This window comes from Histomonas meleagridis (assembly GCF_020186115.1).
Source record: "Histomonas meleagridis strain 2922-C6/04-10x chromosome Unknown contig_72, whole genome shotgun sequence".
In the NCBI taxonomy this organism is placed as follows: domain Eukaryota; phylum Parabasalia; order Tritrichomonadida; family Dientamoebidae; genus Histomonas; species Histomonas meleagridis.
In genome coordinates, this window is record NW_027150914.1 from 182,234 (window position 1) to 204,610 (window position 22,377).

At 30.6% G+C, this 22,377-nt stretch overlaps 4 protein-coding genes across 4 annotated transcripts; 1 reads left to right on the plus strand and 3 right to left on the minus strand.

Annotated features, from left to right (window-relative positions):
* Positions 1-52: 52 nt before the first annotated feature.
* GO595_008824 (C2 domain containing protein) lies at positions 53-9,955 on the minus strand (the record flags this gene model as incomplete). The annotated part of the gene is made up of 2 exons (XM_067922441.1): positions 53-7,158; positions 7,276-9,955. 2 exons carry the CDS (start codon positions 9,953-9,955, stop codon positions 53-55), a joined length of 9,786 nt encoding a protein of 3,261 aa, XP_067771063.1.
* Positions 9,956-12,361: 2,406 nt separating this feature from the next.
* GO595_008825 (CAMK family protein kinase) lies at positions 12,362-13,558 on the plus strand (the record flags this gene model as incomplete). Its single annotated transcript, XM_067922442.1, has 1 exon — positions 12,362-13,558. The coding sequence occupies one exon, from the start codon at positions 12,362-12,364 to the stop codon at positions 13,556-13,558; it is 1,197 nt and encodes a 398-aa protein (XP_067771064.1).
* A 956-nt stretch (positions 13,559-14,514) lies between these two features.
* GO595_008826 (rho-related GTP-binding protein RhoG-like) lies at positions 14,515-15,003 on the minus strand (the record flags this gene model as incomplete). The annotated part of the gene is made up of 1 exon (XM_067922443.1): positions 14,515-15,003. The coding sequence occupies one exon, from the start codon at positions 15,001-15,003 to the stop codon at positions 14,515-14,517; it is 489 nt and encodes a 162-aa protein (XP_067771065.1).
* Positions 15,004-15,879: 876 nt separating this feature from the next.
* On the minus strand, positions 15,880-19,130 carry GO595_008827 (Adaptin N terminal region family protein; the record flags this gene model as incomplete). Its single annotated transcript, XM_067922444.1, has 2 exons — positions 15,880-16,624; positions 16,729-19,130. The coding sequence occupies 2 exons, from the start codon at positions 19,128-19,130 to the stop codon at positions 15,880-15,882; spliced, it is 3,147 nt and encodes a 1,048-aa protein (XP_067771066.1).
* Positions 19,131-22,377: the final 3,247 nt, after the last annotated feature.

Below are 22,377 nucleotides of genomic sequence, written 5' to 3' on the forward strand. Positions count from 1 at the left end.
ATATATGACATCAAGTTAAACTTAATAGGAAAAATTACAATGAATTTATTCTTTACTTAAGAAGTTCTTCTGGGATAGAATCATATGTTAAGCTGTCTGGATTGACTGGTGGCGTGCCATATGTTTGGATAAGGATTGCTACGTTCAAAACGCCGCCCTTCTTGAATCCAGAGAGTGGCGTTGTTCTGTACCATCCGATTAATGGTCTTCCGATTTGGAGGTCCTTTAGTGGGAGCTTGAGTTCAGCGAAAACTTTATCGAATTTAGGATTCTTGTCTGCAAGTCTCAACACAAGGACATCCTTTGATTGATCTGTTAAGTAAAGATTGAAACTTTCGAACCATTGAGGTGATTGTGTATCTCCCTTAGTTCTTGTAGTTTGATACCTTATATCATTTTCAAGTTGTATTCTGCAATATGTATCATTCTTTGATAATTTATCTACACGTGGACAGTTAACGGCCTCCACAACGATAACTTGTAAACTTAACGGTTCGAACGGTTGTGGCACAAACGGTTTCTGCATTGGGAATGTCAAATGCGAAATAATGTGAATTTCACCCTTGTTACCTGAGAATTGATATCTTTCATCAGAAACGGCTCCGAATTTGATGTTAATTAATGGTATCATTGCTTTAGCAACATTCTTATCTTCTTTATCAGGTACATGTTCCATTAATTGGATCTTCACTTCATCGGTATTCAAACTGATAACGTTCAACGACATCATATCGTTAAATTGACCGTTTGAGGCAATTCTTGTCATGAATTTCTTTGAATTCTTTTGTTTTCTGAGTTTTACAATGCAATATGACATTCTATTGTTCTCCATTATAATTCTTGATCCTTCAAGTATATGTAAATGAACTTGCATTTCTGGTGCTTCTGTAGGCATTAATGGTATAGCATTAAATGCTTGAGCTCCAACAGTAGTAATTTGATATTGTAATTTAACAGAACCATAAACACCAAAACTAACATCATTATCATAAACATTATTAAATTCCATTCCATTTAAGTCGATTAAAATCGGCTCTGTAACTTTTGTATCTTTCTTTTTCATTGAATGATTCATTAAACATAATTGTAATTTGTTTTCGATTGGTGCCATTAAGAAGTGGAAGTCATCAGCTATTTGATTTCTAATTGAAGAACATTGTGGAATTATGTCTCCTTTAACTTGCATCATTATATAAGGCTCGTCAAGTTCTTTAATTGGTTGTTGTGTAATTGCTCTAACATTAAGCATAAGAGGAACAAATGGATCATTAACAAATGACATCTTTCCTGGCGCTGCCAAATGTGTAATAAGATGAATTTGACCTGCTTTAGAGAATCCTTTAGCAGGAGTTAATATATAAGTTTTATCTTCTGGTACACCACATGCTAAAATATTAATTGGTAATTCGATATAACCAATTAAATCATCTTTAGAAGCTGTGTCATGATCATAAACAGATATTTTAACTGAATCTGTTGCATATCCATTGATTTCGATATTAAAGTATTGATTCCATTTAGGATTCTTTGAGTTATCAATTGTTCGTGTCTTGAATTTCTTACCTGATAATGTTTCGATTGTACAATATGCATCTGATGCATTACCACCTGAATCTTTACTTGCAATATTAATTCCTTCGATAACTTTAATGTATAATGTTAAATTAGGATTCATCATTTGGATAACTTCTTCTCTAAAGTCTAAGAATGGTTCTGTTCCATATGGTACTACTTGTAAACGAATATTAATTTTATCTTTGTTATTATCCATTGTATACCAATCAGAATAAGTTTTACCAATTTGGAATTCACTAAGTTTAAAGCTTTTCTCTGATATAAGTCGTGTTGTAGGTGGTGCATAATCTCTAAGTTCTAATGTTAATAAATCTAATTGTGGATCATTTAATAAAACAGTAAATGTTTCATACCATTGTGGTGCTGAAGTATCTGATAAATATCGTGTTTTAACAGATGTTAATGTAATACCATTTAATTTAGCATGAACTAATGGATCATATTTAGACACTACATCTGATGCACGTTTCTCTAAAATAGCTTCATTAATCTTAAGATGTAATTGATATAATTGTAATGGATGTGGTACAAATGGTACCATTCCTGGTCCTGTTATATGAGATCTAATATGAACTTTACCTTGTTTAAGATTATACCATTTATCTTCGATTTGTCCATTAGATAATGATTTGGTTGGTATTATAATTTCACCAATTTTTTCATCTTTTGTAACAACATCATAATCTCGAATTGTGATCTTAGCAACATCATCATCAAGACATTGAATTGGGATATGTGAAACATAATTCCATTGTGGATTTAATGTTTTACGTATTACTGGTGAATAAAGTTTAGTGTTCTTACGATGTCTAAGTTTAATTTCACAATATGGATCAGATGAACGATTTACATCACAGACTGGTAAATTAACAGCTTCGATTAAATGCAAATGTAACATTAATTTCTCAAATACTTGTGGTGGTGGTGGTTGTCCAAATTGATAATCAATAAATGCTTCTTGACCCATATTTAATATTTGACCGAAACATTTAACTTTATCATTAGATAAATCAGTGATTTGACCAAATTGCATTTTATCGATTGGAATAATTGTATCGAATACTTTCTTAGGCTCTTTCTTTTCTTTTAATGGACGAGGGATTTCATAAGCAGTTAATAAAAGTTTATCCTTTGAAGTATCTGTAAGGAAAATCGGGAAGTTCTCTTCCCAAATTTGTATTGGTTGATTAATTGTAGAAACACCATAAATATCTTTCTTAAGTTGTACATGGAAGAACATATCGTTTTCTGTTTCTTTAGGATCTACCATACTTGATAAATGGAAATGTAACATTAATGGTTTGAATAATTTCTCAATAAATGGTGTTTCATTTGCTGCTGTTAATTGATATCTAATTTGAACTTCGCCTCTTTTATCTGCATGACCAGGTTTATAATGATATAAGTCGACCCATTTAGAATAAACTTTACCAAATTCTAATGACTTTAATGGGATTAAACATTCGGAATTATATTTACTCTTTTTAGTTATATTTAATTCATATAACCTTAAAGCAAATGTATCTGTATTAAGACTTCGAGGCTTAAACTTAAAGTATTGATTGAAATATGGATGATTATCACCATTGATAACTCTTGACTTTTGTTTTGTCTTTTGATGATGTCCAATGAATTCCATCTTAAATAATGAACTAACATAAGATGAATTAACTTGAGGATCTAATACTTTAGCATCAATTAAATGAACATTAAACATAAGTTGAGGTTCAGGTGGTAAATATTTAATCTTTAATGGTGCATTGAATGACTTCTTACCAACTGTATCAATATGAATCTTCAAATGCATTTTTCCTTTAGTAGTACCATCTTTTCTTATTAAATCAAAGTAATCATCATAAACAAAATCTGGTTCAAATTGTGAAAGTGGTACTTCACATTGAGAATATAATTTATTACCTACTTCATTACAATAAATTTGTGTAACTAAAATATCTTCTCTTTCATTATTAAGAGTAAATCTATTAACAAGTTCAATTTTAGGTGTATCTGTTGAATCTAATTTCCTTGAAGAAGATTTAGCAATATCTCCTTTAAGGAAACATTTGAATGATACCTTTGGAAGGAGTTTATCAGCAATATCATAAGCATCATGTGCATTTACAGATACATAATGTACTTTAAATTGTTGACTCAAAAATGCTGGTTGATTAAAATCAGTAATTTGTGAAATAATATGTAATTCTCCTCCTCCTTTAACACTCTTCCATTCATCTTTAACTACACCGAAGCCCATTTCAGTAGCTTTATAATAGAAAGTAGAAAGTTTATCATCTTTTGTAACTTTATCATGATCATAAATATCAATTTCAAAGATATCTGTATTAATGCTTTGAACTGGGATATGGAATACTTGATTAAATATTGGATTAGATGCATTAGGAATAACACGTGTCATTCCGAGATATCTCTTATTCTTATTAATTTTCTTTCCTTTGATTCCAGACTTCATTGTATTAAGTGGGAATACTTTACAATAAGCATCAGTATATTTCTTCTTATTAACATCTTCAATTGGTAAATTACGTGCTTCTTTAATGTAAAAGTGTGCATATCTTTGTGTTGAATTAACAAATGGTACAACTGTTGGTAAATTAAATGTAAACTTAGTATTAATTGGTAATATATTAACTAATACTTTAACTTTAGCATTGATTTCTCCTGTTAAATCAATTTCTTTTTCTAATGGTTGACCTGGTTGGAATTCACATAATGAAACATAACCTGTTGATACTTGTTTAGCCATTATAACTTTTTCATTCTTATAATGTTCATTTAATACTATTTTAATTTTATCTAATCTTGGATCAACTAATACGAATTTAGATTCGAAGTTAAATACACCTGATTCACCTACATTTGATGTAATTGGTTTGTTATCATATTCATGAGAAATTTCACAATAATATTCTCCTTGTTTTGAAATAGATGTAATATGTGATAATCTGAAATGTGCTTCAAATGGTATAAACGGATTTTGTACATATGGAACATCACCAGTATTAGCTAAATGATATAATATATGTAATCTTCCACCTTTATGACCTTTAAATGGTTGCATATCAATCCAACGGTCATTTACTATACCAGGTTCAATAGTTCGTAATAATATATTAGTAGAAGATATTGGATCATCTTTCGACATTTTATCTTTATCCATTATTGTAATCTTAAATTCATCAGAATTCAAACTTAAAACTTTAAATCGAAAGTCTTGATTCCATCTTGGATTAATTGTATTATCAATAATACGAGTCTTTTGTATTGTATCTTTCTTACCAATAAATTCCATAATACAATAAGCATCACTACCAGTAGCATCTAATGCAGGAATATCTTTAGCTTCTAATACTTTAACATATAATTCCATTGATTGACATGGAGGTGGTGCAGGTTTAGGTATAGGAACTCCAGTAAATGGTTGAACTGCTTGATCATCAATATGAACAATTAATCGAATCTTACCTCCATTCTTATACGATTTCTCTGGTACTAAATCATACCATTCATCATATACATAACCAAATTGAAAATTAGATAAAGGTAATTCTAATGAAGCAAATGTTACATCTTTAACACTACCTTCATCTTTCATTAATAATTTAAATGAATCTCTCATATCAGTAATTAATAACTTATAATTAGCAAACCATTGTGGTGTTAAAGTATTATCTAAGACATTAGTTTTAACTGGAGTAATATCATTAGATAAATTAAATAAGCAATATGGATCTGTTTTGCTGACATCTGTCTTAGGAATATCCATAGCTTCAGCAATACAAACATTCATTACATATGGCTTAAATGGATTATCAACAAATTTAGGTGTATTAGGTGCAGCCAAATGTACAACTAAATGAACCATAGCTTGTGAACCTCTAATATTCATCTTAAGTGGATAATATTTATCTTCTGGTGTTCCAGAAGGTAAACTCTTAATAGGTAATTCAAGTTTACCAATTTTATCATCTTTACCAAATTTATCATGATCATATAAGTTCAAAACAAATACATCAGTAGAATAACTCTTAATTATAAATTCGAATTCTTGATTCCAATTTGGAGTTAAAGTCTTATATTTAATCTCAGTCTTCTTTTCATTCTTTCTCTTCTTAAGCTTAATTTTACAATATGGATCACACATTCCACTATTATCCATTCCTGGTAAACCTTTAGCATCCAATAATTTAACATATAATGTCATTTGATCATTAACAGGTGGTGGTAAACCAATATCAGAGAATGGCATTAAGTTTGGTGCATTTAATTGTGCATAGAATATTAAACTTCCTTTGTTAGATAAAGTAATAACTTGAGAAATTGTTTGTCCATATTGAAGTGATTTTAATGGGAATTCTCCAGTACCAATAACTGAAAGCTTATTATTATAAGCATTCTTATGTTCAAATACTAAAACATCTTCTTTAGGATCAGTAACTAAGAAATGGAAATCTTGATTAAACTTAGCATTAAGAGTTTTATCTTTAATTGAACTATTTTGTGAATTTGTATCATTCTTAAGTTTCATTGAGAACATTGAATCAACATTCTTATCTTTACATGTAGCATCTTTAACTTCAACAAGACGAACATTTAATTGATAAGGCATAAATGGTTGATCAGTATAAGGTACTTGACCAGGTGCAGTAATTTGATATTTCATTTCAAGAGTACCTCCTGTACTATGACCATGTAATGGAGTTAAATCAAAATTACCATATTGTGTAATACCTGGTGTAATTGAAGCTAATGGAATATCTATGAATGAAATTCGATCATCTTTACCAGCTTTATCATAATCATAAAGTTCTACACGTAATACATCTGATCCATAACTAATTACATTCATTCTAAGTTTTTCATCCCACTTAGGATTAAGTGTATTATCAATTCTACGACTTAATACGAAATTCTTTTCTCTTCCTACAAATGAGACTTTACAATATGGATCTGCTTTACCATTAGCATCTACTGATGGGATATTAGTTGCACGAATTAAATGTACTTGAATTTCTAGTTTATCGCCTGGTGGTAATGGTGGAGGTGGTACTTCAATACCTTTCCAAGGAGGTGCTCCATAAGGTGCTACATGAACTTTCAAATGAATTTGTCCTCCTTTCTTAACACCTTTAGAAGGTGTAATATTAAACCATTTATCATAAATATAACCAACTTTAAATTCTGTTAATGGAACTAAAAGTGTACCCATATCATCATCTTTTAATTTATCATGATCACGCATTAAAATCTTTAAATAATCTTTTTGATATGATGTAATAAGCATTGAATACATTTCTTCCCAAGTTGGAGATAATGTATTATCCTTTGTTTTAGTCTTAATTGGGACTTCATCATCATTAGTACTAATTAAACAATATGGATCACTTGCTGAACCAATATCCATAGCTGGTAAATCTTTAGCATCTGATACAAAGAGATTTAAGACATAAGGAACAAATGGATTTTGTTGAAATGCTACTTGACCTGCATCAGCAAGATGAATCATTAAATGTACAAGTCCTCCTTTTTTAACACCTTTATACGGATGGAAATTAAACCATTGCTCTGTTACAATTCCAGGTTGTAAAGTTGCAACAGGTAAATCTAAATAACCAATTTTATCATCTTTACCAATATCATCATGATCAATTAAAGATATTTTTATAGTATCTGTACGAATACTTTTAATTTCTAAATGGAAATCTTGATACCAAACAGGATTTAATGTCTTCTTAATAGTCCTAGTTTTAAGTGGTTTTTGTTTCGGACGATTTAAGAACTTAATTTTACAATATGGATCACTTTTACCATTTGTATCCATGGCTGGTATATCAGTAGCTTCAATAATTCTAATATTTAATGTTACTTTATCACTTACTTGTTCAATTGGTTGTAAACGTGGTAAACCTGGGAATGGTTGCTTTCCAAATTCCATTATATTAAATGTCATATTAATTTTAGATTTAGTCTTTGGTAAATCAATACATTTCTCAACATTAGAACCAACTGGGAAATCAGTTGGAATTAAAATTGATGAAACTTCTTTTTCATTCTTCTTAAGTGAAAACAATGATACTTTAAATTTAAGTCCTTGTTGAGTCATTGGGAAATGGAATTCTTCATTCCATTTGTTTTCAGATCTAACACAAGTCGCTTGAAATGCAGAATCATTTTCAAATTGTAATCTAAAGTATGATTCTTCACCAACACTTTTACCATCTTTAACACGAACATGTAAAACTGGATAAGTATATAAACTTTCGACAAATGGTTGATCTTGTTTTCTTGCAAGATGTAACATAACATTTAATTTACCGTTCATTTGACTTGAAGAACCGACAATACAAAATTCGAATTCTCTTGATTGACCTGGAATTAAAGTTCTAATTGGAACTTCAACAAATCCAATTTTATCATCTCGTGATCCAATATCATGATCTTTAACAACAATTGATAAAATATCTGATGATAAACTCAAAACATTTAATGCAAAGAATTCATTCCAAAATGGATATAAATCACTTTCTACAACTGTTGTTCTTTTTTCACCTTTTTGTCCTTTGATTGATAAAATACAATATGCATCACAATAACCATTTGTATCCATTGGTGGTAAATCAACAGCATTCATTATACCAACATAAAGTGTATAACCTTTATCAAATGGCTTTAATTGTTCTTGTGGCTTTTGTGAACCTGCTTTTTGATTCTTTGGCTTCCTCTTATACATATAATATTTAGATGGATGAAGTGGATTAAATGTCATTCCTGTAAATGGTTGTTGTCCAAATGGAAGTGCTTGAAGGAAAATATGAACTTTTCCTGCATAATCTAATCCTTTAGCTGGCGTCATATCGATCCAATATTCTTTTGGTAATCCATCAACTAATGGTTGTAAGTTAAGTTCTGTTGTCCCAATTAATTTCTCTGTTGCAACATCTTTATCAAGTAATTCAATTTGAAGTTTCTCCTTTGCTAAATCAAAGCCAATGAAAGTCATTCGTTCATTCCAAAATGGCCAAAATGTGTTTTCAATAACAGATGTCTTTTGCCAACGATGACTATGATTTAATTTTAATTTACAAAAAGGATCTGACTTTCCGAATGTATCCATTTTTTCAATATCAGCACCTTCAACAACTTGCGCAAATAAGTTAAACATAGAAAATGGTGAATGTGTAAATGGAATTGCTCCTGGATATGTGATATGATAAATAACACGAATTGAACCCGTTTCTTTCCCATCTTTCTTAATTGGAATCCAACCATCCATAACTTGTCCATATCCCATAGATGTTGCGATTAAACTTGCCTTTCCTATTAAATCATCTTTTCCTAATGCATCATGATCATAAACATCAAATACAAATTGTGATTCACCTATGTTTTGGATGTCAAATACAAATAATTGATCCCATCGTGGATCATTGCAATGTGGCTTAACTCGAGTTTTTTGCTTGTTGCTTTCGTTTGAACGATCATAAATAACACAATATGGGTCAGACGTACCTGAAATGTCAAGTCCCTTCAGACCACGGCCAGAAATAACACGAATGTATGCCTGAAGACATGGTGCAGGTGGAAGTGGATCATATTGTTCACCAGTGAATGGTACTGTTTGTGGTGTTGTGAAATGAATTGCAAGACGTATTTTGCCAACTTTACTACCTTTGGATGTTACAAGATCAAACCATGTTTTGGTAACTTGGTTAAATTGAATATCTTTTAACTTTATAAGAGTTTGTGGAGAATCACTAACTCCATTTAATGTAAGTGATAATTCTGAGTTTAATGTGTTTGTAACAAAACAAAACTCTTCTTCCCAAACCACTTTGTTTGAAGGCTTAACAGATGACGTTTTTTGGGTGCCTTTGTTGCCGGCTGAAAGAGTACAAAAAAGTTTAGAGGATGGCTTTTGGTCAAGAGTTGCTTCAATGACACGAACGTATGACAGGTATACATTAAATAGTCTAGGAACAAAAGGTTGATCAACTTCTTCTGCAAGATGTGTAATAATGTGAATCTTTGGAACTTTGGATGTAACCATTGTCTTGCAGAGATCATACCACTGTTCTAACACTTGACCAGGTGTCAAAAATTTGGGTGCAATTTGTAGATATCCAATTTTATCATCCCTGCCAACTTTGTCATGATCGAACAAATCTATGATCAGAAGATCTGTTTCGAAATTATTGATATAGAAATGGAAATCATTTCTCCATTTTGGAGTTAATGAATTTTCGATAGTTCTTGTTTTTCCCTTTTGATCCCCCATCCTTAGAGCACAGTATCCATCACATGTCGTAACTGCGTCTACAACAGGAAGATCTTTTGCCTCAATTATCTTTACATGGAGCAGCATGCTGCTAAATGACCTGACAACAACCGCCCCAACGTGCTTTCAAAGTGAAAAAATTCAAAGTCAATTTTTGAACAATACATTCAAAAATACTGACTTTTTCAGTATAATTTTTTCAGAGAAAGTAGTCAAACAAGAAAAATCGGCTATCAAAAAGCCAGGTTTATAACGGGCGTAAAATCAAACGACCAAAATAAATCATCTTGGCTATCAATTTCATATTATCATATTAAAAACTATCCTATATGAAATTTTATTCATGAGCCTTCACAAAAACAATAAATTTCTCTTAATAACTTTGATTTGCTTATTCGCAATATGAAGCCAATTAAAGACATCAAGAAATATGGTAAAAATCGACTCATTATCAAATGTATTTTTTTTAGAAAGTAGTTAACCAAAAACATTTCAAGTTTCTCTAATAAAAATATTTATTTAAAACAATTGTTTGAGAATTACTCTTCAAAAGGCAGCACTTTAATTTGATCTGGATACAAATAATCATCTGAAAAGTCATAATTTTCTTCGTTTACCAGCAAATCATCAGGTGTCAGTATGACTTCTTCACTTTCATTATCGTTTTCATCATCAGAAATTTCATCGAATTCGTCTTCTCTTTCATAATAAACTTCATTAAACCGCATTAACTTATCTTCGGGAACACTTTCCATCATTCTAAAGCGAATTGAAGTTGCCCATTTGTAAATCGAATCTTTACATCTTGCGAAAACGACAGGTTGCAAAGGATGGAACATTAAATGAAATATAGGCTGATTTAATCCATGAAAAACGTTTGTTATAATTCCCGTAAAAACGTTATAAGCAACAAATGACTGTGGTGTATATATTCTTGATGCAAGTAAAACATGTTCATCATTTCGATCAAATGCTGCTGTCGAATATTTTATGTTATTAACTCTGTCTGAAAACGTAAAACAAATTATACCAGTCTCTGTGTTTAAAAGTCGACCTGTTCCAGATTTATCTAGAATAATAAGAAACTTATCGTTGTGTGACAGACCGATAGAGGTTATCGTACGGCACTTTTCATCGGTGGGTTCGAACGATTGAATTTCATTGAAACCTTTTGGATTGAATACTTTGATGTTTAGGTATAATGTTGAAGAGAAGAAAAGAACTGATTTGTTTGTCCATGTTGCAGATGTAAAGTCCCCTGGAACTTGTACCAAACTTGAATTTTGCTGGTCATATAAATATAAAGAATTATTATCAAGAAGAATTAATATTAAGGGTAATGCTTTAGGACTGTATTGAATATATGTTATTGGGTGATCAAACTTGTATTGATATACGATCGTTTTTGTGATGATAGAATGTACGATAAAATCTCCATTTTTATCACCAGATGCAATAAATTGTGTATCTCTGGAAAATGAGAGAGAAGTTACCTCCTTAGAGTGTACCTTAAAATACCTCTTGTTGTCAAAAGATCTGGAATCACAAACAAGTATTTTCCCAGTATAATAACCAATCCCAAAAATATTCCCATGGAAGCTCAAACACGATGATGTTACGCGCTTATTAAATTGGTGTACTATTTCTGCGGAGCGATCAGGAAGATCTGTGAACTTATCATCAAGGAGTGACTTGAGCGCCATTATTTCATATAGTATGTCCGCAAAAGTGTCATGAGAGCGTTTAGGATGTAAACATTTCAAAATCTGCAAAATCATTTTTATGAATCATTGGTAACTGATTATTAGTGAGAATAGCAATATAAAAATGATCATATTTGATTAGATAATAATGTGAATATGTTCAATGCATAATATAAGCATTTTTTTGTTTGTAAGCGCAGAACGTTCTTTAACCACCAACAACGCTGTTTCTGACCATATTCAATTTATGCTTTTTGAGAACTTAAAATGCGATCATTCCATTCAATTTGAATGATAATGGAATAACCGTTAAATCGTGTGGCAAAAATTATTGGTAAAAGTTCATTTGATACATCATTAAAATCATGTCAAGCCTTAAATTTTTTAGATTTTTTTATATATATTAATTAGTGGTCGAATTGTTATTTGAACGTATCTATAAATACTTTAATTTTCCACTAAATTATAAGCAATTTTTAATCTATACCCAACTTTAACTCATTTGAAACATGCTCCATCGTATATCACTTTTTGATGTTATTGAGAAGGTAAATGATTTCCTCTTCATACACAAAATATTATATGAATATTCACAATTTCATGATTTGACTGAGTTTTAACACGGCTGTTTTATTGTTTTCAATCATCCACAATTGAATACCAACGCCTCCTTTTCTTTGAAAACCTTCTTTTTTTCTGTGGTTTACATTACAACAAACTTTATTGAGCCATTCACCAATTCAAACTTTGAGCCGAAAAAAACGTTAAATCTTAAAATCCCAAACTGTATATGTCCAACGATTCCATCCCGAAAGCCATTCGGCAATACCAAATGCAAGAAATATTGGGAAAGGGCTCGTTTTCGGTCGTTTGCAAAGTTCTAAACGTCTTAAATCAGAAACAATATGCTTGCAAGATATTTTCAAGAGATAGAATTACAGAGAAAAGTGATCTAGACAGATTCCAGCGTGAGATTAATGCAATGGCATTCATTCGTCATGAAAACATAGTTACATTACATGATTTTTTCTGGGACGACCACAATTTTTATTTAATTATGGATCTTTGTCCTGGCGGCGAACTTTATCAATATATGGTCACCCACGGAAAATTTTCTGAACCTGATGCAGCTCTTATATTCCGACAATTTGCATCTGCCATTGCATGTTGTCATGCATATGGAGTTGCACACAGAGATCTCAAACCAGAGAACATCCTTATCGATGTCTTTCCACGGGTTAAAGTGAGTGACTTTGGTTTATGCGGCTATATAGCCAAAGAAATCAATATGCAAACCTTTTGTGGTTCACCATGTTATTGTAGTCCTGAGTGTCTTTGTAAAGTTTCATATGATGGCCGACTCGCAGATGTGTGGAGTCTTGGTGTCATTTTATATACAATGGTTACTGGAAATAATCCATGGAACATATCAAACACATCGATTATGATCCATCAGATCCTTAAAGGTTCATATACTATCCCTCGTTACGTCTCAGAGCAGTGCTCAAACCTCATCAAAATGATGCTGCAGGTTAACCCCCAAAACCGTTTTACGATGGCGCAAGTTTTGGAGCACCCCTGGATCCGACTTGGTGATCAATCAGAATATGCAGCCCAGGAGCATCCACCCGAATCTCCTGGTAGTAGTGAATGTTGCACTGAACCAATTCCACTTTCAATTATCTCACAGCTTTCGAAGAAACAAAGTCAAGTTTCACATGACGGAATATTTTCACCATTTGAAGATGAAGGAATTGGAAACAATGAAATACCAAAGTTGGCAGTACCGAAGTTATGCTTAAAGGATGGGACACTTGGGAAAGTTCGATCGGAAAATATGCAAAGAAGAGTTGTCATACAAAACCCAAAAAAAAGAAGCACAAGAAGTACACAGTCAAGACAAAACGTTGTGCAATTGCTGATGCCAAAGGGATATGTGGCGCCAAGGAAAAATAGTTTGCCAAAAATATTACATACGTTCGCATAGAATTAGAAATTTTTGTTTTGTAAATAAACGTAGAATGAAACGGAAATTGAACTCACTTGTGATCGATGTTTTATATGGAAGATAAACATAAAATGTGAATGATCACCAATTTGGATAAACATAAAATGTGAATGATCACCAATTTGGATAAACATAAAATGTGAATGATCACCAATTTGGATAAACATAAAATGTGAATGATCACCAATTTGGATAAACATAAAATGTGAATGATCACCAATTTGGATAAACATAAAATGTGATTGATCACCATTTGGATAAACATAAAATGTGAATGATCACCAATTTGGATAAACATAAAATGTGAATGATCACCAATTTGGATAAACATTAAATGTGATTGATCACCATTTGGATAAACATAAAATGTGAATGATCACCAATTTGGATAAACATAAAATGTGAATGATCACCAATTTGGATAAACATAAAATGTGAATGATCACCAATTTGGATAAACATAAAAATGTGATTGATCACCAATTTGGATAAACATAAAATGTGATCTAATTGTGTCGATAGTATATTATATGTTGATTGTTTGTGGAAATGCTGCTCGCTTTCACATATATGGATATACAGAATAGAAAAAGCATGTCAAATTTTATGTTAATGATGAATCATTGAAAATAAATTACTTAATAATAGAGTTTTTGGTGAATAGGTAACAAATTCATGATGAATGTTAAAATCTTTTTGATAAATCAAAAAGACATTTTAAAATGCTATTGTTTTGCCAAGTAAAAAAATTCATTATGTAATTTTTGTAAACAAAATTTTTTACTCATTAAATATCATTAAAAAAAAGAAAAAATAATGATACAATTTTAAATGGGCAGATATTGTTGTATTGGTTCTCTTATTTATTTATTTTCACATGAATTTTTTTAAACTTTAAAAATATTTTCATGTATAAAATTTGTTCAATCGAAGATTTATTGAATCACACAAATTTCTTTTTGTGGTTTAGTATCACTAACATTAGTACTATTAAACATTAGGTTGGTAAGAATTTCGTAGCCTTTGTTGAATATGCTATCAATGGTGTCGGGATTTGTGGCTGTGCATTCCATATAATCAATTGCGCCAATTTTTTCCGCTAAAGCCCTTCCTTGTTCTTGAGTAATTGGCTTCTGTCCATTTCCTGCAAGTTCATTAAGGGTATGTTCATCTTTGCGAAGATCTGTTTTGGTACCAACAAGGATAATTATTGGATTATTATCCTCCTCTATAAGTTCAGGAAACCAAATATTTTCTACATTTGCAAAAGAAGTTTGGTCAACAACACTAAAACAAATGAAGCGAACTGTATTTGATTTAGATTCATATATATGATAAGCATATTTTCGGCAATTGTCGCAACCACAAATTTCTCCTATAAAAATCGATACAACATTGTTATCGAGCGATACATTTTCCGCCATGTTATTACCAAGAAAAATGGTTTCGGGAACTGAACTCAAATCGCGGGTTACTCTTGGTTGATCAAAATGTATGTGACAAAGTGTAGTCTTCCCGATTGACTTATCACCTATAAAATAAAATCCTGCTGTTTTCGTTTGGTTAGCTTCGATCGAGTGGAAAAAATTTATTGAAACAATTTTGTGAGAAATAAACCGTCGTCATAAATTAATTTTCTGTTGTATCCAATTTTGGTTAATTGCCGGTTTCAAAATCTCTTGTCAATATAACAACGATCATTTTTCATATCACAATTCCTTCAGGAATACAAAAGTGCTACTTTTTAAAAACAAACATCTAATCGTTTTGACTAAGTTTGTTGCCATACTTGCGAGCTATCGGTCTATATTTGAATGAAGCCGATCATCCTCAGTACATGTACTGTGATATGGCAACGATAGCCCACAAATATGGCAACAAACCCAGTGAAATATATTTCAGAACACATTCAAATATGGCAACAGACTTAGTGAAATATATTTCAATGTCTATTCAAATATGGCAACAAACTTAGTCAAATATCAATATCCATTGGGGAACGATGAATTTAATTTCATTACAAATTATAAAAAATATAAATAATCATTGCGGTGGCAGAAAAGGCTTTCAAAAATCAAATGAAACATGAATTTAATAATGTATTCACTTATGCAAAAAAGTCACTTTTGTATGAAAACGACTTTTTGTGATTACGATAATAACCGCTCCGATAGGTTTTTTTAGTCACTTTTTAAAAAAATGTGTTGCCATTTTTTGCATAAGTGCTTGCCACATTTTCTGAATTTCAGGTGGCAATGAAAGAGTTTACTTTAAGGAAATACATTAATTATATGAAATATTTAATGAAGTCCATTTATAAACTTGGTGACTTTTTCGAGTGCAAACACGCCAACAACAAAGCATGCACAATTGATTGCGAGCTTCTTAATGTTAGCTTTAACTTGGTCTTCGCCAGCTTCTTCAACAAGTTTCTTGTACCAACTCTTTGCCTTTTCTTTTGGGGTTTGTGTTTCATTCACTTGATTTGTGCGATTTACTCGATTTGCAGTAAGGTTATTAAATGTCTCTATGGTAGGCTCGTTGTCAGCTGGTCTTTCGTAGTAATCAGTTGGTGGTTGTTGGTATGTATTAATTTCTCCTTCATCAAAAATTTCTTGTATTTCTTCTTCGCTTTCCTTTTCTATTTCTTCCTCAGCTTCATCTTCGTTGTCTAGCTTTTCTTCGTGTTTATCTTCAAGATTTATTTGTGTTTCATCTTTAACTTCTTCCTTGATTTTATCTTTTTCATCTAGACTTTCTTCATGTGTGTCGAGATTTGTTTGAGTTTCTTCTTTATTTTCTTCAACAATTTCTTCTTTGTTTTCTTTGCACTTATCTGCAGTATCTTTTTGTACTTCACCATTATCCAACTTTTCTACACTATTGTCTTCGTTGTCAGAACTCGAAGAATCAGAAGAATGTTTTGAACTATCAGATTCAGATGATTCACCAGAACTTTTACTTTTTTCCTCTTCATTTGTCTTTTCCGTAACTAAGTTTTCTTGTTCATCTGACTTTGTTTGGTCGTTTATTACTTCTTGTTCGCTCATTTAATTGGTCCAACAAGGCAAAAACCGTTTAAATCCAAAAAAAAATCGAAAACAACTTTTTATGAAGAAAACATTTCTCTTGCGTTTTCCCTTATTAACGGGAATAACTTTGATTCATTAGCCCTTAATACTACCTGAATATTATTACCATTTTGTCTTAAAGTAGCAAAATATGCACTATTTGGCAAAGGTAAATTAAACACCACACATAAAATTCCGTTTTTATCTTCTGCAATTCTAATATTTATATTTTCTAAATAAGATTTATCTGCAATTTTTGCGTCATTAATTTGGAATTTATCTTCATTCCTTAACTTATCCCATTCCATATGGAAATAATCTTCATTAAACCATAAATAATCAACATGTGAAATCAAACAGACTAAGTCAAATGGCGCATCAAACATTTTGATGCCATTTGATGTCTTAAGTGCAATTTGTATTTTTGTGTTATCAACATTACCAACGAAGTCTTCCTGGAACTTTACTGGTAATGATATCTCGAATGATTCACCGAATTCTAATTGTTGAGGGAAGGAAGGTAATTTATCGAGATTACAACCCATGATATTTTTATTAAACGCTATAGCGAAGTCGCCTATATTTTGTAATGATTTATTTATAACTCTTAAACAAAAATTGAAACTTGTCCAACCAGAAAACACGTCAATAACATCATCAGAGTATACTCTATTCCATTGATTATCTTTAACATCTTCGACATTATTAATATTATCATCTTCAGGAGTATATAATTGATTTTTAACAAAATCTTCAGGTACAATATGTAAAACCCCTGAAACTTTACCTGTATTTTTTAATATTATATCCAACACTTTATTATCCGAAATTTTTTCATTATTAACAATTTCTTCTTTCTTAAAAACGATTATATCTTTTGCTATATTTATATCCATAGTTAATAATCTCCAATAAATCAAAGCTCTATTTCTTACGTCGGGTAATATATAAGGTTTTATTGCCTCGTTTAATACAAATTGTAATTGATCTTTAATAATATTTTGATTTTCGATATACATTTTAACAATTGCTGATAACAATTGAATTTGTACATCAATATTTTCATCTTTAAAAGTATCCAAAAAAGGATCAATTAATACGTCAACTTTCTCTATCATATAATTATATTCCCCTAATATCCATATCAAACAAGATTTAGCTTCCGGGTCTTTAATTATTTCGATGTTATTACAAACTTTCGCTATAATTGATTCGAATTCTCCTGGATAATTACGTAACAAATTACTTATAACAACAATCGATTGCTCAATTGCATAATCAGCTTTGTTATCAACAAGTTTCATTAATATGTCAATGCATTTACGTGAACTCGCAGGAATTTTAATTGCGATTTTCCCAATGATTCGAATTGTCTTCTTTACAAACTGTACATCAACTGAATTACAATACTCTTCAAGTTCTTCTAGTATTAACCCAACATTACGTGCTGTACATATTATTAATATAATTTCTAATTTCTCCATGCGAATAAATGATGGATCATTATATTTGCAAAAAAATGTCCGAACTTCATTCGCTAAAATATGCGGATATTTGGTTACAAATGTTGTTAATGTACGTAATACTACAAATTGTATCTCTACAGATTCACTACTAATTAATGTGATAAACGGCGGAATGATTTGTTGGAATAATTCGTTGACGTTTCGTTTGCTGATCTCTAAATAACTATAAATACATCGAAACGAACCAATGACTACTGACGAATTCGAATGTTTCAGAAACGGAATTAATCGATCAATAAGAAAATTGGCTTCTTCACTTGTGGTCGGAACATATTTGGACATCGCGTCAAGAAGAAGCGCCGTCATCCATTCGCTGCATTGTGTGGTGGCAGATATGATCGGAGATATCGTCTCTTCAGTAAACTGGAATATTGGAGTGCTCCGCTTCTCGTTGATCTCGAGGAGCGCCACACTTGTGTTTGCGACGACCATTGGGTTCTCGTCGTATAACAATTTTTGTAATAGTGATAACAGCTCTGAATTCTCAACGGATTCGGGAATGACGTCGTACAGCTTGGCGACGGCAATGGCCGCGGTCTTGCGTACATACGCGTTTTTGTCCTCGAGACATTTCTTTAACGGAATTATCATATACTCCGCAACGGAATCGACTTTGATGCGACACATGGAACGGACTGCTAACGCGCGGATTATCGGGTTGTTGTCCTCGGAGTCTTTGATGAATGTATTCACAACCATAATCGACTGCTCTGGTTCACTCCCGGAATACGTGACTAAGTATAAGTACACAAGCTTCTTGAGCTGGATGTCATCCGTTTGCACACACCGAAGCATCGATGAAAACAAACAACTGACATTTTCGCCGCTGCGCATTAGATTCACAACTCGGCGCGCTGCGTTCTTCCGCGATGTTGGATCATTAGAGTCGAGGTTGTCACGGAGAGTGATGATTTCGCCTTTGGCTTTGCCCTCAAAATACTTTGATGATTTCATTTCTAGCAACCGCTGGAAATTACCAAAAATTGCCCTTTGGAATGTACGTTAAGAGTGTGTAGACTGAAACCGCTCACTTCATATTTTGATGAAAAACTTTTTCCTTATTCGAAAATTTTCTACGCAATAGACAACACACAATATATTTAGTAACTTTTAATTATTTTGTATCTCAACGAATTTATTTTGAAATTTCTTTTTGTATGTGAAACAAAATGAAGCACATTATTGTGAATGTTATTTAATTTCTTCCAAACATTAATTTCCTATGAAAAGCTTTATAGAATTCGATAAATTCCATAAGTGAATATACACTGTTATGTTGACACAAGCACTCTTTTATTCATAGAAACAGCTAACACTGTAATTCGAGAATATCTCCAAAAAGGCTACGGATTTTGCTGATGCAAAACTCAAAGTAACCTTCAATACATAAGAAAATGAAATCAAAAATTTAATCAATGGAAATGTATATATTCATGTTGATAAATAAAATATAGGAGCTACAGAACATTTATTCATAAAAGAGGAACCAACAAACACGTTCTCTCAGTCGAATACATATAGTCAATCCAATCCTTATTAACTTTATTAATTTGAAAAATCTAATGTTGATCTGATTTCAAGATCTAAGGATTTTGTTAGAAATTATTTAAATATGGATATGTGTTCTTTATAAAATTTATAATGTTGAAAATTGTTATTTCAACGGAGATATGTACAAAATATATAATGCTGTGAGTTATAACTTTATAATCTTTTATTCATAATCAATGAATATATTTTCATATCTGATATTGGTTCTTCTAGAAAATATAACAAAAAAATTCTGCTTTCAAAAATATGAAATTTTTCATTTTCCTTATGCAATTCATCATTAAAATTTCGATAAAATAAATATTTAATAATACAAACAAATTTTTATTCTATAAAAAATTATTTCATCCAATTTTCTCTTACACAACATTCCATTAATTCCAATGATTCGAACTTATCTTCTGGTGATTTCAAAGTAGCGAAAGCCAAATAGATGCACAACAAAAACGAATATAATTGAACGACAGCTTGTTTTGCAATTATTAAATGTTTCAAATTCATTAAATATTTTCGAATTTCATCCAAAATTGTTTTCAAAGACAAATTTTCAGGTTGTAATTCGAATTGTGAATTTAGAAATGTTAATACTTCATCCATTTTATACTTAATTTTATTCCATTGTTCAGATATAACATTTAAAAGTTCAATATCGAAATCTTTTTTTTTTTATTAAAACTATACAGTAAAGAAGACAATTGAAACTTTTTAACAAATTCTTTTAAAGAAATTTCATTTTTATTTTTAGATTTCGATGCAAAAATTTTTACAAATTTATTTATTTGTTCATATGTAATATTATTAAAAAACATTTTCTCATTAGAAATTTTAGATTTAATTTTATACACATTTAACATATTCTCAAACCTATTTAAAAAGTCATTATAATAATACTCAACACATTTTCTTAATATATTATGCATTGCGATATCGCAGGTCTTGAAATAGTCATTTCGAAAATCGAATTCAAAAAAATTTTATCATAAAAAGGCAAAATATTTTCGATTTGATTTTAGTATGCGTAACACAGAATAACCATTAATTATACATTTCGCTCTCAATTTGATAAAAAACGCAATTTGTTCCTCATTTAAAATCTCAAACAAAAACTCAATAAAAAAATCAATTTCGGAAGTTCTTTCCATATGGAAGTTTCATACAAGTATTATATAAATCCCAACAATATTGTTCTGCTTGGAAAGGAATTTTAAATTCCTTTTGTGAATAACTGATAATAAATTCCGGAAATTTCATAATTTTCGATTTGTTTATCAAAATTTGATTTCGAATCATAAATTTCATTCATTTCATATAATATCCACGTAAAACTTTTGGGTAAACGTTGTTAATAATTTGAAGAAATTAAATTCAAAAAACGAATTTCATTTTCATTATTATTATTTATATCTATTTCATTATATTTAAAGTTTGTGCATAATTATCATTTAAAGAAGGTTTAATTGCATTTTTAATACAATTTTTAACTAAAAACGAAGTAAATAACTTAAAAAATTGTTATCTTTTTCAGTAAGTAAAAAATTTCCTTTTAATATTAAATTAACTTTATTTATGTCCGCTCGAAACTCATTTTCATATTTCATTAAAGATGTTTTAAATAATGCAAAATCTTCATAAGAATTAATTTCAATTGTTTTATATAACGTTGAAATAGAACTTTTTACATATTCGTTTTTAACTAATTCATATAAATCTTTACTTATATTATTTGCTTTATTATTCGAATACCAAAATATGTTTTCAACATGACAATCTCGGCGTGAAATAATTTCATTGACCTCTGTTTTAATATCATTAATTTGGGAAATTAAATGGTTTTGTTGATCATTTAATTCTTTGAGATGCGTTTTTAATTGTAAAATTGATGATTTATGATTATCGATTTTATTATTAATGGATGAAACTATGGAGTCATAATGAGATTTGATAGATGGATAGAACCCTTTGTTTCAACAAAGAAGCTTCGGCAATTTTAAATGAAATCACTTCATCTGTACTCTCGATAAAATATTGTCGAACTACTTCAGAAAATATTTCATTGTACGATTTCTCAATATTGGAGTTTGAGTCTTTTTGAGCTTGAGAAATGAGTCAATCTAATATTTCGCTTAAAATTTGAATCTGTCGGTGGATCATATGGACCCAAATATTTAAAATAAAACCCATTAGGGGCTTCATGTGGCTGTCTGCTTTTAATCTCAACTTTAATGTTTGGTTGTATTATTTCATTTTTTTCAGATTTTGTAATAGAATAGGATGTTTTGGGACGAATTTTCTGGGTTCTAACATAAGATTTGAAACGTGTGGTTGACGGGGTCGGTTGTATTTCATTTGGTATTGGAGGCTTTGAATAAATAATTGTATGTTGAGATGGTGTTTTTCCTAACAAACCTGATCTAACAAGTGCTGGTTCAATTTCTTTGTTGTGGGATTAGGTTGTATAGTTTTATTTCGAAAGACACCCCAAGTAAAGTGGAGTGTTGCATCCCAGATTCTAACGGATTTTTTTCAATTTGATTTAATCGTTGACAATAAACTGTCAGTTTTCTTTTTCTTATAGGGTAATGGAAGAAAATAAATTTTTCCATTTGTTAAAAGCAATTCAAAATATCACTTTAAATATAAACGAAGATAA